At 42.5% G+C, this 16,970-nt stretch overlaps 1 protein-coding gene across 3 annotated transcripts in view; it reads left to right on the forward strand.

Annotated features, from left to right (window-relative positions):
• The window catches only part of GADL1 (glutamate decarboxylase like 1), a 139,406-nt gene that overhangs the window by 66,439 nt on the left and 55,997 nt on the right, over nt 1–16,970 (forward strand). For all 3 annotated transcript variants that reach the window (XM_045007085.1, XM_045007084.1, XM_045007087.1), the window contains exons 9-12: nt 542–658; nt 4,061–4,125; nt 4,379–4,460; nt 8,948–9,147. In XM_045007085.1, coding sequence (XP_044863020.1) covers nt 542–658; nt 4,061–4,125; nt 4,379–4,460; nt 8,948–9,147 — 464 coding nt within the window. The remainder of the gene's footprint in view (nt 1–541; nt 659–4,060; nt 4,126–4,378; nt 4,461–8,947; nt 9,148–16,970) is intronic.

Raw genomic sequence — 16,970 nt, forward strand, 5'->3', positions numbered from 1 at the left:
CAGCTTTAGAATATGCTGGCACCTGCTAAGGCAGAAGGTGTTACCAAGCTCAGCCTTCCTCTGCGCTAGGCAGGGTGAAGAATACAAGCACTGCAGAGGTAATGCAGGTGGGATCCCCTGAGAGATGGAGTCACTTCCTTGCCTGATAGTTGAACTAATGGTGCCATCAGTATTAGGCAGAGCTGCAGCAAACACAGCAGTGAGAGGGAAAGGATTGTGAAATGACAATTAAAGTGAAAAAGAGAGATGTCAACTATACAACATACTTTCATCTTTACAGGGCTCAGAGCTGTCAAAATATAGTCTGCATCTAGTAGAGTCCAGCCCAGGACAATATGTCATCCTGGAATGCTGGTTTTCAAAAGTCAGCATTTTTAAATACAGTACTTCATACGTTAGCCTTTTACTGCTGAGAAACTAAAATGTAGACACTGTTATACCTGCCCTACTTTTCTAGACCTTGTTATATTTTAGCTCAGTATGCATATTAGAGGATGTGAACAGTGCAAATGACATTTCTTTGTTTTGGATCATTTCACAGGGGGCAGCACCATTTCTTGTCTGTGCCACAGCTGGTACAACTGTGTTGGGAGCATTTGATCCTCTGGATAAAATCGCTGATATCTGTGAAAGACATGGTCTTTGGCTGCATGTGGATGTAAGTTAGTTTATATACCATGTAGTTTGTTAGTATTGCTTCAGCATTATTGATGCTTTCTTCGGCTGCTGTGATATTTCTATGCACTCAGAAATTAGACAGGAGTTTAATTCCATTTGCCATTCTTTGCATGGGCGGCAGAAATGCAGCCACTTTCTCTGCTAAGTTCCACTTGCTGAAAACCAGAAAAGAAGTGGGTTTTGAAACCTGGTCAAAGTCTCTTTTGCAGATTGCCAGACTGTACTTTAAGAATGCTTCTAAACAGCTTCCCACTCTTTCCTCCCACCCAAAAGACAAAACCAAACCCCATGCAGTTTTGAAGAGGAGAATTGTATAGAAATATTCCTTCAAATTCTTTCAGCTTCTTAATGTGGACTGGATATAGCATAGTTACTGTTAGCTGGGTCAAAGTCAGTGTTCCCAGTGAGACTAGGAAGACTTGTAGTCAGTGAGTTCATAGTGGTCCAAATGAGAGCAGAATCTGCCTTGATCACAATAACTGATGGCTGTCTCACATTCTTGGATTTGGCTTTCCTGTTGACCCACTTAAATTTTCCTGGGCTGCTCGGAATAAAATGTTCTCTAACCCTATTTTTTTTCATTGTATGATAAGGTTTTAATCTTATACAAGTGAAAGGTTGGAAAGTTGAATTTATTATCTCTATCTGGAGTAACTATTGAGTTACTAGTATGAAGAGTTAATTTTTTAAAAAATTGTTTAATCTAAAATTAAATCTTGTAGGCCAGATTCTTCTTCTTAATTACACTAGTATAAATCCAGAATAACTCTGCTGAAGTCTATGGAATTACTCAGGATTTATATCAATGTAGTCAGAGGAAAATCTGGACCTGGGTCTATAGGGAAGATTTAATGTTGTTTGTTTTGATTTTGAACACTTTAAGATTTTTGTAATGGAAATTACCTGAATTTTAAATAGAAACTTTTTTTATATTTAACCTGATCATGCTTCCGATTGAGTCAGTGAGTTTTGCCATTGATTTGATGGATAGGCCCTATTCATTTTAATATAAGAGCTGGAGAAATAGTATGGTTAGGGCATTGCTTATCAAATCTAATATTTTTGATCTGATAATTGTCCTATGGTTCCTCAGTTGCAGTCTGAGAAGTACTTGCTAGTGGCCTGCAGAGAACTGGCTTTTCTTGTTTCCAGCAGCTAAATCGTATTAAGAAGCTAAAAAAAAATTTAATATTTGGGAAATTCTACTTTTCCATGTGTGCAATTGCTGTAGTTGCCCCAGGGATCTTACTTGATTTCCAGAGGAAGGGGAGGTGTCCTGCACAAGCATGAATGGGAGGATATGCGGTGAGCACGGCAACTTTGCTATTAAGAGGTGGCCCCCATTATGAAAAAGTTTGAAAATTCTTATCCTAGGCTGATAGTGGGGCTTTGGTTTATTTAAGCTTTTAGTGGTAGGTATTTGTGTGTGGATGTAGAGGGGCTGTAACCCTATATTTTATTAATTTGTATAGCCATACATATCTATTCAAGCTCAGTAATGTGGAGTGAGTACTCCTGTAACTGCAGAAAAGAACTCAAGTAATATTCATAATATGATCAATGATGAATATAAGAAAGAGAAAACAAGTAAACACAGGAACTTGTAATTCAGAAATAATCTTCAGGAGTCATGGTAATCAGAGGCCATTCTGAAAAGAAACAGCAACCCCATGTACACTGAAAATAGTGTTTGAAAGCTAAAAGCCCAGATTTATGCTGATTTATGCATTGCACAGTCCAATGGTTATCGAGAGAACATCTAAAATGGGCCTGTTTATAATTTTGAAAAAAATAACAATTAAAATTAAATGACTCTGAGTAGATGTAAATGCTCTATATAGCAGGGCCATATTCTGATGTCAGTTACACTGGTGTGAATCAGAGTCACTCTGTTGGCTTCAGTCCCAAGAGCTATTCACCATCCTTGGGCTCTAGTAGTGGCCATAGCTCAGTATGCCCCACCCCTGTGTGGGATTCCTAGCTAATGAATCTAGGTTATTTGATGATTCACTGACCACACCCCTACTACTCTTCTAGTCCACCCACAATCCCCTGTGCATTCTTGTCAAGCGGAGAAACATTTCACTTGGCTCTTCAACATGAAGGGGGCTGTGGAATCCTTCTAAATGGTCTTTCTGCTTTCTAGTCTCGTACAGCAGAACAGCAGTGATTCCACAGCTGTGCAGGGATGGGAACCGAGATTTCACCCAATTCTATCACATGGCTTTTGGCCTAACTTCCAGTCAGTAACAGTATATACCACCATATACCAATTTCTTCATAAATATGTATAAAAACATTTTATTTGCATTTACCCATTCAGAAAAAAAATTATCTTTAATAGGACTCTTCTATGAGGCTTTCTGAAATTTTCCACAAAATTTTGTTAGTTTTTAGTTCCTAGAAAAATATTTCCAACTTTTGCAGAAATCCCTGCCAGGTACATTTTAACACAAACATTCTGCATATGTGTTTTTAAATTGCTTGGGTCCCGGTTCTGCATGGGTGGGTCCATGTACCTGGGTGGATCCCTGCTTAAGTCCCTGCTCTGCGCAATCATGGGGGTCTGCCTGCCTGGAGCTCTTTGCAGGATCAGTGCCTTCAACATTTGAGCCCTTTTCTTTTTTACTACTAATAATTCCTATAAAATACTTTGAGCATATTATGTGACGTGTGCCCCACAATCTCCCTTTCCATGCATTGCTGCACGGAAACTCTTCATTAATGTCTCAGACTTATAGATTCATTGCAGCTGTTAGGTAGTTGGGGTCCAATCCTGCTCACATTGAATCCATGTTTAAAAATTCCATTGATTTCAGTGATGCAACATCAGACCCTAGTAGGGTGAACAGATGTCCCGATTTTATAGGGACAGTCCTGATTTTGGGGTCTTTTTCTTATATAGGCTCCTATTCTCTTCCCCCCCCTCCCCCGTCCCGATTTTTCACATTTGCTGTCTGGTCACTCTAGACCCTGGGTGCTACCGTCACATACTTGCAAACATTATATTCCATAGTAAAAGTCAGTGGTCCAAAATCTGGGCCTGACTATGCAACTTGCATAGAGTAGCCTTTACTTGAGAGAGTATTATCATTGAGGTCAATGGGACTACTCCTGTAAGTGCTACAGAGAGTGAGTGAGTGAGATTTGCAGAATTGGGCCCTCTTCGACACCAGTGCAACCGACTTGATTTCAACATGGTTGTATTGATGTCACTGAGTGTACAATTAGGCACCGTGATCAAGGATCAAACATTTAAAACAGAGTATCACTTTAGCATAAAATGGATTATTGAGGCTTTATAAAATAATGCAGTAGGAATACTTACAGAACCTTAGAATATACAAATAACATTGTCTTGGTTATGTAAATATCTCAACAGGCATCTTGGGGTGGCTCAGCTTTGATGTCAAGGAAGCATCGTAAGCTTCTGCATGGCATTCACAGGTAAATAGTTTAACGGCTCAGGAGAACGCCCAGGAAGGGTGTTAATTGGGAAGGGGCACTGCTTAAGAATCTCTTTGGAGTTTGTATATCCAAAGCATTTTTTTAATTGAAGAGACCACGGAATTTATAGAGGGGTGGGGAGGAAATTCAGAAATTTGTTATAGGCATTTGTACTATACATGGGCATTTTTCACTATCTACTACTATGATTAGAAGGTAATAATTTGTTTTTCCTCTTTCCTTAATTCCCCAGGGCTGATTCTGTTGCCTGGAATCCCCATAAAATGCTGATGGCAGGAATCCAGTGCTGTGCTCTTCTGGTGAAAGACAACTCTGTAAGTTGTCCTGTTTTCTTTTTAAATGCAACTTAAAATTGGGGTGTATCATTGCTGTATTATGGAAGTGGAGATAATTAGGAAGCAATTGCAAGTTATTTTTACTACACTCTCCAATACAAAGTATAGAGCTGTAAAAAATGTATACAATGTCACAAAGGACAAATAAATGATATGGGACCAAATTCACCCATGACACTGAACTCAACAGTTATACCAGGGTTGAATTTTGCACATGGTGTTCCTGTAACTTATTTGATTTCGATTATGAAGTAAGCTGCTCAGTCACACAGATGCAGGATGAAGTGGTTTCAAGCACTTGGAGACTGATCTTGCTCCCATCAAAGTCCATGGCAAAACTCTCATCCATTTGGATGGGAGCAGTATTTAGTCTTTAGGTGGCATTCATTAAACTGTGGTGGAGGGATAGCTCAGTGGTTTGAGCATTGGCCTCCTAAATCCAAGGTTGTTTGTTCAATCCTTGAGGGGGCTATTTAGGGATCTGGGATAAAAATCTGTTTGGGGATTGGTCCTGCTTTGAGCAGGGGGTTGAGCTAGATGAGATCCCTGATAGTCTATGATTCTATGAAACAGTTAGGGCTAAATGTTTCCTTCATTTGCACTAAATTTTAGGTCAACTTACAACCACTGCTCTTTTGCCTCTCCCTATTGTTCACTGCATTGTGCTGGCATGTTTCTTTCATCCCTTCCATATCTTCCATATGGTTTGGTTTCTTCTCTGTCTGCCTGTCCCAGTGATGTGCTATGCTGCATAAAAATCAGCTGAAGGATGACTTACCGTAGTTCGTGCTGTCACAGATTGACAGGAGGTGCTGTGTTCAGCAGAGTTACTTCAGCACATTGCACTAGTGCATCAGCAGGATAGGTAGGTGGAAAAGAGATGGCTCACCGGTATTTCTAGGGAGCGATAGGTGACAATACCTCTTCTGTTTTTGCTTGCATACACTGATAGAGTGAAATAAGTTTCATTTTTTCCCCCCCATGAATTCATCACTCTCTTCTTCTGAGTAACATTCCCAGGAATTAGCATTTACTCCAAGTAGATAGGACTACTTTTTAAACACCTGCTGTGTTTGCAGTCTGACATATTCAATTATGAAGCTGTTCAGTTCTGGTTATAGCAATATCTCAAGTGATCTTCCATGGTTTGCAGTAACATTACACACCATGTTAGGTCTTTTTGTGATAGACATAATAATTTCCCATAGGAAAGAATGACATGAGGGGAACTAATATCCTCTGATGCTCTCTGTCAGAGAGTAGGATGTGGGTGATTGTGCCTGGTGGTTAGATTAGGAGTGAGCCCTGGTGGCTACAGCAGGAGCCAGAAGTCAGTAATTGGAGCGATGGCCAGAGCCAGGTTACATGGAGTGAGGCAAAGCAGGGGCAGGGCTGTTTCCAAGCTCGGAGCTATCACAGTCATGGGTGAATGCTTTGAGCAGCCACCAAACTTCTGCTGCTGGTTTTAAGAGCTGGACTGCTGACTCTTATCGCCAACAAAGCAGCCTACCACAGGCCGGCTCCGCTCCTCAGATTGCCTGGAGACTGGCTCTGCTGCAGGTTCTGCTTCCTTACGTCCTCTGCAATGCAGCTATGTTATATTTTGATAACTCCGTGTCCATCCCTGCCTCATCCTCAGAGCTGAAACACTATGTCTGTAGGAGCCAAACCAAACAACACATCATTTTTTTTTAATACCACTACTTCTTTTTCAAGCTGTAGCACTACCTGCTCTGCTGGTTGACTTAGATGTCCACCTATGAGAGCAAGCTTTCGTTTCAAAACTGACTTAATGTGACGCAGTGGCTGTGCAGGCAGATTACTGTAGCAGGTGTGGGACCACTCAGAATAACATAAGACTGTAAGAAGGGATTGGAAAAGGCTCAGTGTCTGACCTTTTGTTTGATTTGAGATTCCATCTTCTTGCCTTTGTCACCATGACTTCCAGTCTCCTAAAAGGATAGAGGATGCTTTCTTAAATCTCACAAATGTGGGGCCCAGTTGTGGTTTTCCATCCACTGCTCCAACTTGTGGGTATGGAGCCTTACCATTCTGAGGAGTGTAAGGGGAGAGCAGCCACGGTATCACTCTTTCCAAGGTGATGGCATGAGCTTTCTCCCTATAATGTCAATTTTGCTGGCTGCTATGGAGGTGAGACGGGCTGGTGATTTGCTGGTCCCTCTGGGAAGCTAGTGGTATTGATAGTGTCCAGTCCCCACACACACCTCCTTGAATGCTCTCCCTTTTTGTGCCCCTCAATCAAGACCATAGCCCAATGTTTGAAGGGGAATTGAAGGAACAAGGAGAGAAAGAGGAAGACATAATGACTTGAAATGAGGAATGTTGTTCCCTTTTATTATTCCCTCATTCTCCTAACAGATTTTATTCTACGTATGCCAGTAGGTAACTCATAACACTTTTATATCCCTTGGATTTTGTCTTGACATATTTTCTTCTATTTTATTACCAGTTCAAGAGAGTTATCTGTGATGCATTGGAATGCAGATTAAAACCTGTACATTCTGTTACAGAAATAACACTTTTCGTAAAAGTCTCTGTCAGACACCTTGTACCATTTCACAGTCAAACTTGCAACAGATGTAGAGAAATGAAATATGAAATATACCTTCAGTCAGTCCACACTGAAATTTAAAAAATGGATTGTGTTCTCTCCATGAGCAGCAAGGTTTCATGATTATAAGCTTCATGATCTACTTAGAACACATGCAGTGTGGCTGCCACGTAAACACAGAGTGGCAAATCCAGATTAAATTCTGTAGCCAAACTTTTACTCTATATGCATTCTTAATTGAATGGTTTCGTTCATCCAAAATCCTCCACTAGTTCCACCCCCCTCAATTATTGACAACTCTACTACCCTCCTTTGTCATGTAAATGCACAACCTTAGGGCCATCTTCAACTTCTTTTCCATTTCCTCCTACATCCTGGCTCTTGCTTCTTCCTCTGCAGTATTTATCAAATCTGTCCATTCCTCACTGTCTCAAATGCTGCAACCTTCTCCTTTCTGCTTATCCCTATCTCTGCTCTCTTTGGCCATCCAAATTTCTGCCTTTAAAATCATCTTCTTCTCCTGTTGCTCTATGGCACCCCTTCCTCGAGACATTTCACTAGCATCTAGTCTTATTGCACTTTAGTTTTAAACCCCTTGTCCGAATCTTCCAGGCTCTGCTCAGCTCTGTGCCTGCTGCATCACAGCTCTCCTTTCCTCCTACTTCCCACCTTGTGACCTACCTTCTTCCAACTCCCCTCTCCTTTAATGCTGCCTTTATTTCCTCCACTGCTCCATTTGTAAGCTTGTGTCTTTTGTCATATTTTGTACCCCATAATCCTACAACAACCCATTCTCCTCTTATGAATGATGTGGCTTCATTCTTCGTCCAATCCCTTTACAGAACTCATTTATTGTGGCTTCTTTTTCACCACTCATCTCTGTTTGGACAGTCTCTACTGAATTAGTCTTGAGAGTCAGAGCATACGAATTTTTGCATAAAATGCTTTCATTTCAAAACTGGAATTATGATGCAATAAAATAATTTCCTGCATGCTACTTTTAAATGTGAAGAGTGACAGAAATCTCTTAGGAGACTAAAAATGGTGCTGTATTGATACTCTGCTTGGTGTATTTTTATTGTACCAAATGAATAATCTATGCTTAAATCATTAGAGGTTGTCCAGTTTTGGGGGGGGGGGGGGGGAATCTGAAATTTGGGATGAAATCCACCCCACCTCATAAGCCCCAAGTAATTGGACTATACGTAAGGAACTCTGTTGGAGCAGGCCAGATTGGATTCAGCTACCCCTTTATCCACAGGCAGGCCACAGGGCTGCAAACATAGGTGCTGGAACTAGGGCTTCTGGGGGTGCTGCCGCATCCTCTGACTTGAAGTGGTTTCCATCCTATTCAGGGTTTACAGTTTGGATCAATGGCTCTCAGCACCCCACTATACAAATTGTTCCAGCACTCCTGGCTGCAAAGCACCTCCTCTGTGACTGTTCTTCCAGCCTATGGACTGCAAGTATGGCAGCAGCAGGCCGACACTGTATATATTTGGGCAACTAGTTCAGTGTAAATACAGATCCAGTGGCTCTTCTTTTCACCTGCTCCCATGGCCTCTTTGGGGCTGATACAGAAAACTCTTCCACAGCCCACAACTCATCATTAGCAATATGGGGTGAAATCCTGGTCCCACTGGGATCAATGGCAAAACTCCCATTGGCTTCATAGGGGCCAGGGTTTCATCCAGTGTTCTTAAGTAATAAGGAGGGCCTTGCATGCATCCTCCATGCTTGGGTTCATTCCATGTTTGTTGTTTTTTTTTCAGTAAAAGTTTGGCACAAAGAAAATAGTGCAAGTTAACGTCCTATTTATAATGTTGCTTATAAAACTCAAGGGTTTTTTTAAATGCACAGCAGCAGCCTAAACTTTTATTTTATTTTAAAATAGGACCTGCTTAAGAAATGCTACTCTGCCAAGGCCTCCTACCTTTTCCAGCAGGACAAGTTCTATGATGTCAGCTACGACACAGGAGACAAGTCTATCCAGTGTAGCAGAAGACCAGATGCATTTAAATTCTGGATGACGTGGAAGGCTTTGGGAACTACAGGACTTGAGGAACGAGTAAACAGAGCCCTTGCCTTAGCTAGGTACCTGATCTCAAATTTGAATGGGTTTTTTTGTTTTAATTGACTGAAACTTCCATAACAATGTCACCGCACACTGTCTATCCTGAAACCAGTTAAACCTTTGTAACTTTAAAATAATCTAATAATAATTGATAAATTAGGGATAAAATGAAGTTCAGGGTCCAATTTAAAGGGATACCATCAATCTGTATTAGGCCTAAAGGTGATCTTCTGGAAACTGATGTGGTCCAGTGAAGAACGCCCTTCTTATTTCAGATATCTAATTTAGAAACGACGCTGCTGTTTTTCATTAATACCAAAACACAATGGGCCAGATTCTGTGCTGTATCCAGCTGGAGGTGAATTTACCATTCCTTTATGGCTCTTTTATGCCACCAATTTGGTGGCAGTACCTGTAGGGAGAGTGGGTTTTCCTCCCCTTCCCCTAAAACTCCCTGGTGCAGGCAAGGTTTTAATGTGTAGAGTGCCATCATTTTTTTAAGTGTGTTAGCATCTGTGGCTTCTCTCCTTGCAGCAGCCAAGAAATCCCACCACTCTAGCATTTGCAAGTGCTTCCAAGAGGCATTTGAAATTAATGCTTTGTTTTTAAAATATATGTTTAAGCATGATCCATAATGTCCTTGAAAGTCAGGTGCAGAACCTGGATTTAGAAATGAAGGTTGGAATTACCATAATGGATCACACAAGTGCTCCATCAAGTCTATACTCCATTGGTGGCCAGTATCGTGTGCCTCAGAGGAACGTGCAAGAAACCCTACAGCAGGATTTTATGGAATACCTGGCCCACAGGGAATTTTTCTTCCTAAGCCCCATTAATTAGAGGTTGGCTTCTTCCTTGAAGCATCCCTTCAAAACCTCTCTAATAGTGTATCTTTGCATGTTCTTGTTATCCTTATAAATTTTCAATCCTTTTTAATTTTGAACCTTACTAAGTTCTTGAGCTCTGTCTTGTAGCAGTAAGTCCCACGAGATCATTGTGCACTGTGTAAAATTCTTCCTCAATAAGCACTTCCAAGATGGTTTGCCAGAGGCTCTGGGAAGAGAATTATTTATATGGGTTATTTTGCATGGATACTGACCTTTTTAAAATAATTTGTTAAAAAAAAATCCTTTTCTTTTTGTACAGTGCCTAGCATAATAGGGTTCTGATCCATGACTGGCACTCCTTGGCTTCAAAATACAAATAATAGATATTAATAAGACTAATCAGCCCTATGTTAATATTATTTTATTTTTAATTTGAGGCCAAATACCATGTCAGAGAGAGTAATACCCTAGCATTTATCATGGTGCAAATTAAAGGGACAGGTCCTCTTCAAAACTTCATATAAAGAAAAAGCTAAAACATTAATTCCATAAAAATATATGTATTATAAAGAAAAAAGGTGGCGCTAGAGGGAATTCATTAAAAACTAAATCCACTGTCGTGATTCTGCTGCTTAAATGTCCCTAGAGTCTTTTGAGTAAATTGCAGTCTTGTGTGCACTTCAGGGCCCTCTGTTGATATATGGATACAGAGCACATCAGTTCCTTCTGCTATCAGTAGACAGATTCAGCCACATCAAGGTCACTGGCGCAGGTCATCTGACTGAGAATGTACAGATTAATGGCGGGATCGATACCCTCTTTGATAGTTAGGATTTAGCTGGTGGTGTTTCTAAGTGACAGTGTGGGTAAAAATTTTGTTTTGTTTTTTAATGAAATTGCCTTAATCAGATAACAGCTAGCTGTGATATTCTGTACAGTAGTTGCTTTGCTATTTTGACTTTGCATGGGAACAGGCATTTGGTAGCTGAGACATCAGTTTCCCTGGGCACTAAGCCAGATTTCTTAACTACATGACCAGCTGTGCAGCCTTTTTCTTGCTGTGTTACAGTAGGGTTTACTTTGATGCTGCAGAGATGATATTTTAGTGTTCCTGAATATGACCTGGATTAATTCTGGAGCTAGTCCATTGACCTTACCATTTGAGGGCAAGAATTTTTCCACTGCCAGGCACAGTTGCAAAGGTTTTTAATCTGATTGCTATTCTGTATTCCCTTTGCATCAAACTCTGCCCATTGGCCATTGAATTGATTTCTTCCTTTTTTTAGAGGTGAATCATGTTTTCATAGCATTAGCTTAGATCAGATCAGAGTGCTCCTGAGCTATTTACTTGAAGGGACTTACTTTTAAAATACTTAGAATAGAGTGCTCAACTGATCACTTTGGAGATTATTTTCTTTACATTTGGTCCTGGTGGCAAAGAATTAGATTCCTTTCTTTCCACAGTTTCTGTCACCTCTGTCTGATTCCTTTTCTAAAGATACCCCTCTGCCTGAAACCTAGCTTCATTCAGTACTGGCTCCCCCTCATATTCTGTGGTGTTAGTAATTTCAAATACTTGTTTTTTCTGCTCTGTTATGAAGTTGTCGAACTAGGACTCCGCTCCTTCTGTGATTCCACAGTCAAGGGATGATAATAAACAGTTCCACTGTCAACCATGGAAAGATGTAGGGAGAAAATTACACCACTGGTGCCAAATGGACCGGACATTAGAAATCGAGAATGATGGATTTTCTAGTGGCTGCCTTTTTTGGGTATGGACAGTGGTCAGAGAAACATCAGATGTCAGTCAGTCATACACCATTTTTAATCTTGTTTCAGTGGGTGGTTAAAAAACAAAATGCTAGCCATGGGTGAGAGAGCTATTTTGCAGTGCTAACTATATTGCTAACACCTTTTAAAATTGCTAACATCTTTCAAAAACAAGGTGATCTCATTTTAGGTAATCCAAAAAAGGGAAGTGTTGTTGTGTTTTTGTGTGAAGTTTTGTTTTAAATGAATGAGGGACCATGGGCTATTCCAGTCTAGGACCTCTCCTGAGCAGATTGTTTGTTGTGCTCGGCGCTGTAGTTTTATGATATGGAAAAATGTCATCTAGCCAGTAGTCAGGGTCACTAAACTTGTTCCACTTGAGTCCACAAAAAAATCTCCTCCAGAGGCATGGTTGGTCTTTGCCCAGTTTGCTAACTAGCCTCATAGACATCCCATAATAAAACCAGTCTAATCCTTGGTGCAATAATGGTAAAGCATCTTCTTTATTCTTTGCTTAGCTTTGTCAACCTGAACGTTACTGTGGCTGATCACGGTGGCCAGGTGGCAAAATATAATGCTAACGGTAACTGCTGATCTAAATGGACATTGAAAGAGAGATTCAATGCTGGCTTTGTTTTGATAAGACGGGTGGAAGGATCTCAGCAGCATGTAGTTAGATACAGCATTCAGAGCTGGCATCAGCACTTTGTCATGGCAATCAGCTTATATGGATATACACTAAGGGTAATGAGTCACATGCACAGGTCTTGTTAACCACAAACAACACGGCAACTCCCCACGCTCTGCTTTGAAAAACGTATTCTCTCTAAGGTATTCTTTATTGAGCCCCTGGATAAACAATCTCTGCAGGATCTCCGCTAAAGTGCCAGGCTGTGACAATGAAGCTGTGCTGGTGGTGCCCATACTGGGACTTTCTCCTGGCATGTACACAGGGCCCAAAGTTGGTGTTTTGACAGATTTCTCCCTCCCTCTGTTGTGCTCACTGTATGTGGCGATAACCAGTAAAAGCAGTTACAAGCAGAAAAATGCCTAAGTATCACAACAAACGGACAGATTTATTGAAGTATTCCCAGACCCTGGCCAGAATCTGGACAAAAGGACTTTGGTGGGGTCTGATCATGCTGACTGCATACATAGACTCATGCTGGCATTACTAATTTGCAGTTGCTGACAGCAAACAGGAGATAAAGTACATTCAATAAAAGCAGTGGGTAGCTAGATGTATGGAATATTGCTGTGTGTGGAATGGGATGCAGCGATTAACAACAATACAGTGCCATGGGAACAGTGTTCTCCAAACTGCAGGCCAGTGCCCTGGAGCCAGTGCAGTTAAACAAGACAGATAGGAGTATGCAACAGCTCCACTCACAGCCAGGGCAGCACAATACCCCTTACCTAGTGCCTTTACTCAGGCTATCGCTACACTAGAGAGCTTACACCGATGCAGCAGTGCCGCTGTAAGCTCCCTCGTGTAGCTGCTCTTAGGGTACGTCTATACTACCTGCCAGATCGGCAGGTAGTGTTTGATGTATCAGGGATCGATTTACGCGTCTCGTCTGGATGCGATAAATCGATCTGCGAATTGATGCCCGTACTCCACCTCAGCAGGAGGAGTAAGCGGCGTCGACGGTGGAGCCACGCCAGTCGACTCGCCGCCGTGAGGACGGCCAGGTAAGTCGAACTAAGATACTTCGACTTGCGTATCTTAGATCGATCCTCCCTGCTAGTGTAGCCCTCTCCCATCAGCTTTATTAATCCACCCCCAACGAGTGGCAGCATCTGTGTCAGCGGGAGAAGCTCTCCCTCGTCAGAGTGCTGTCAATGCCGGCGCTTAAGTCGATGTAGTTTATGTCGCTCAGGGGGGTGGCTTATTCATACCCCTGAGTGACATAGGTTATGCCAACATAAGTGATATTGTAGACATAGTCTCAGAAGCAATTAAATAGGCCTGACAGAGATTTGGCTGCACCCTTTGCAGCTGGGACTGTGCATGCAAATGTCAAATGTGATTACTTTGTGTGAATATGGCAACATATAATTACCATAGAACCCAGTTTATCCAAACCTCCATTATGCGGCTCTTATTAACCGAACCACCCACGCATACACAGGATCATGGGACACTGACATCACCTCCATCTCATGCCATGTTTTCAGTCTTGTAAATTATTGACACTACTAAGCAAAAACGCGTAGTGCTGTCATTGGATGCTAAATTAGAGATTATTAATAAAAAAAAAGGAGAGTCACTAGCAAAAATACCCCAAAATTATAGCATTGGATAAAGCACAGTACTGGACATCAAACACAATGCAGAGGAAATTCTTAAATATTGCGTGAATAGCTCTGCATACTGGAAGACCATGAAGCAACTGAACAATGCTGGTCTAAATGAAGCCCTTTATCTGTGGTTTATACAGGCGTGAGAGAAAGGCATTCCTATTAGTGGTCCTTCACTATGCGAGAAGGCTTAAGGCTTTCATCAGGGTTTAGAAGGAGACACATGTTTCTCTGCTAGTCAGGGCTGGCTCGGTCAGTTTAAAAAGCATCACGACATCCGACAACTAACAGTCACCAGGGAAAAGCTGTCTGCTGATTCAGGAGATATTTCTGATTATAAAAAAAAAGGCAAGTATCTTAGCTGAGCACAACTTGTCACTGGAACAGATTTACAACGGTGACGGGACTTGCTGCCAGAATGGAAAGATCTGCGCCTGGCTACAAACGGAGCAAAGAACATTTGACAGCCCTGGCCTGTGCTAATGCTAGTGGCACATACGAGCTCCCGTTAATTATCATTGGTAAAGCAATGAATCCGTGTGCGCTTAAAAATGCAAAAATGGATGCTTTGCCTGTCCTCTACAAATCACAAGGAAAAACATGGATGAACAATGTTTTGTTTCATGATTGAGTTTTTTAAAACTTTTGTTCCAAGCATGCGAGCTCATGTGAACAAAAACAGCATCCCATTGAAAGCTATCTTACTGCTGGACAATGCAGTCGCTCACCCTGATGACAGAGGGCTCACCTCCCAAGATGACCTGATCTTCTGGGGTTTTTTTTCTCCCTCCAAATGTAACTTCTCTGTGCAGCCTATGGACCAAGGCATGCTGGAAAGTCTAAAACAACGCTATCAATAGGATCTTCTTAATTGACTACTGATGTCTAATGAAGCAGCTGAGAATAAAGGCAATATGTTGCAGCACTGGAAAAAAAATCAATATCAAGGATGCTAGTTACAGGATTGCAGAAGCATGGGAAGACATCTCCAGGTCAACCTTAGAAACACTGAGGAAAAATCTGTGGCCTGAAGTTATTGCTGACACTCAGAACAGTCACTGGGCAGCTGCAACAACAGCATTGGCAGGTGAAGAAGAGACCAGTGCATTTGTGGATCTCCTCCATAAGACTTCCTCACTGCATAGAAGTTGACCAAGATGATCTTGCAGATTGGCTTGAAAATGATGCGAACTACCCTGGCCATCCATTACTGGATGGTGCCAAAATCTTATAGACTGTACCAGATGCTGACAGCGACTATTCAGCTGAAGAGTCTGCTGAGGAAGAATTGATGGGAAAAAATTCTCACTGTGATGCTGCAATAGCAGGAAACCTCTTCCTTCAGTACTTGGAGCAACAGCCCGATACTGACCCCTCTGAACTGCTGTTGATGAAGCAACTCCATGATCGCACAGTGAAGAAGAGAACCTCTCATCTGAAACAACGCAAACTGTCAGATTTTTTTCCAGGCATTATAAATGTGAGTGCTGCTGTACCTACCACTATGGCATGTACTGTACTTTCTGCATATCACGTGTTGTTACCATTAGTATTGCTGTTACAACTTGAAAAGATCATTTCTGCATTTTTTTAAAACTGATACTCTTTACTAGAAGTAATGGTTCGTGTACGCTGTAAATAAGGAAGGGGGTTACGTTTTAATGCTTTGTAATGATTCTCATTTTTGCATTTTTTTTAAAAATTGTACTCTTTGTGATGTTATGTGTACATAAGCTAAATAGAGATGGTAACTTGTGTAACATTAAACAGACTATGTAGACCAATGTTTATCAACCTAGTGTCACAGAACAGATTTAGGAGGTTGCAAGTACAGAGCCAGTATTAGGGAGTGGCAAGCAAGGCAATTGCCTGGCACCTCACGCCACAGGCCCCCAGGAAGCTAAGTTACATGCTTCAGCCAGTGATGAGCTCCCAAAAATCCTAGTAACCAGTTCCCTACCGGGTCCTCGGTGGCACTTCGGTGGTCTTACCTTGCTCCATTTTTTTCGGCAGCATTTCAGTGGCGGGTCCTTCACCCGGAACGAGTGAAGACACCCCCCACCCCGCTGCCGAAGTGCCACCGAAGACCTGGTAGGGAACCACGCGGTGAGTACAAGCCCCACGTGCCCATCTCCCCCCCATCTGAACCCAACCCACATCCTGCCCCCGACTGCCACGCTCAGAACCCGCAACCCATCAACCCCCCACCTCACTCCTTGTCCCCTGACCACCCCCTCCTGAGACCAGGGGTGAAAGTAAGTCCAGTGACTTACCGGTACACTGGGGCCAGCTCTGGCCCCCAGAAGGGGCGGGGCCTAGGGCAGAAGGGGCATGGCTGAGGGAGTCAGAGCCAGCTCCCGCCCAGCCTGTAAGGTAAGTGCCGCTGCCGCCACCCCTTGCCTGCCCTCCCGTGGTAGCAGCAGCAGCAGCCGTGGGCTCTGGGGGCTATTTAAAGGGCCTGGGGCTCCCCTGATTCTACTGCCCTGGCCCTGTAAATAGCCACAGGAGCCCTGGGGAAGTGGTGGGGCTCCTGCGGCTATTTAAAGGACCAGGGCGGCAGAGACAGCTGGAGCACCGGACTTTTTAAATAGCCCCCAGGGCCCCACAGCCCTACCCCAGGGCTCCTGCAGTGGGGCTCTGGTGGCAATTTAAAGGGCCTGGGACAGGACGGACCCATGGACCGGAGTTTGCCTACCCGCCGGCCCCTTTAATAACCGGTTCTACATCGGCTTCTAAATTTAAAACCAGTTCTTGCGAACTGGTGCGAACCGGCTCCAGCTCACCATTGGCTTCAGCCCCAGGCGCAGGGTTCCAGCTGTCAGCCGTGGGCGGCAAGGCTCAGGCTGTCAGTTGTAATTTAAAATCTGATCCTAGCCTGTAATATTCCAATAGTTTAAATTTTCTAGCAGTGATGTCTCAGGCAAGGCCTGACTTAAGTGGCCTAA

The sequence above is a fragment of the Mauremys mutica genome, chromosome 2 (genome assembly GCF_020497125.1).
Source record: "Mauremys mutica isolate MM-2020 ecotype Southern chromosome 2, ASM2049712v1, whole genome shotgun sequence".
NCBI lineage: Eukaryota > Metazoa > Chordata > Testudines > Geoemydidae > Mauremys > Mauremys mutica.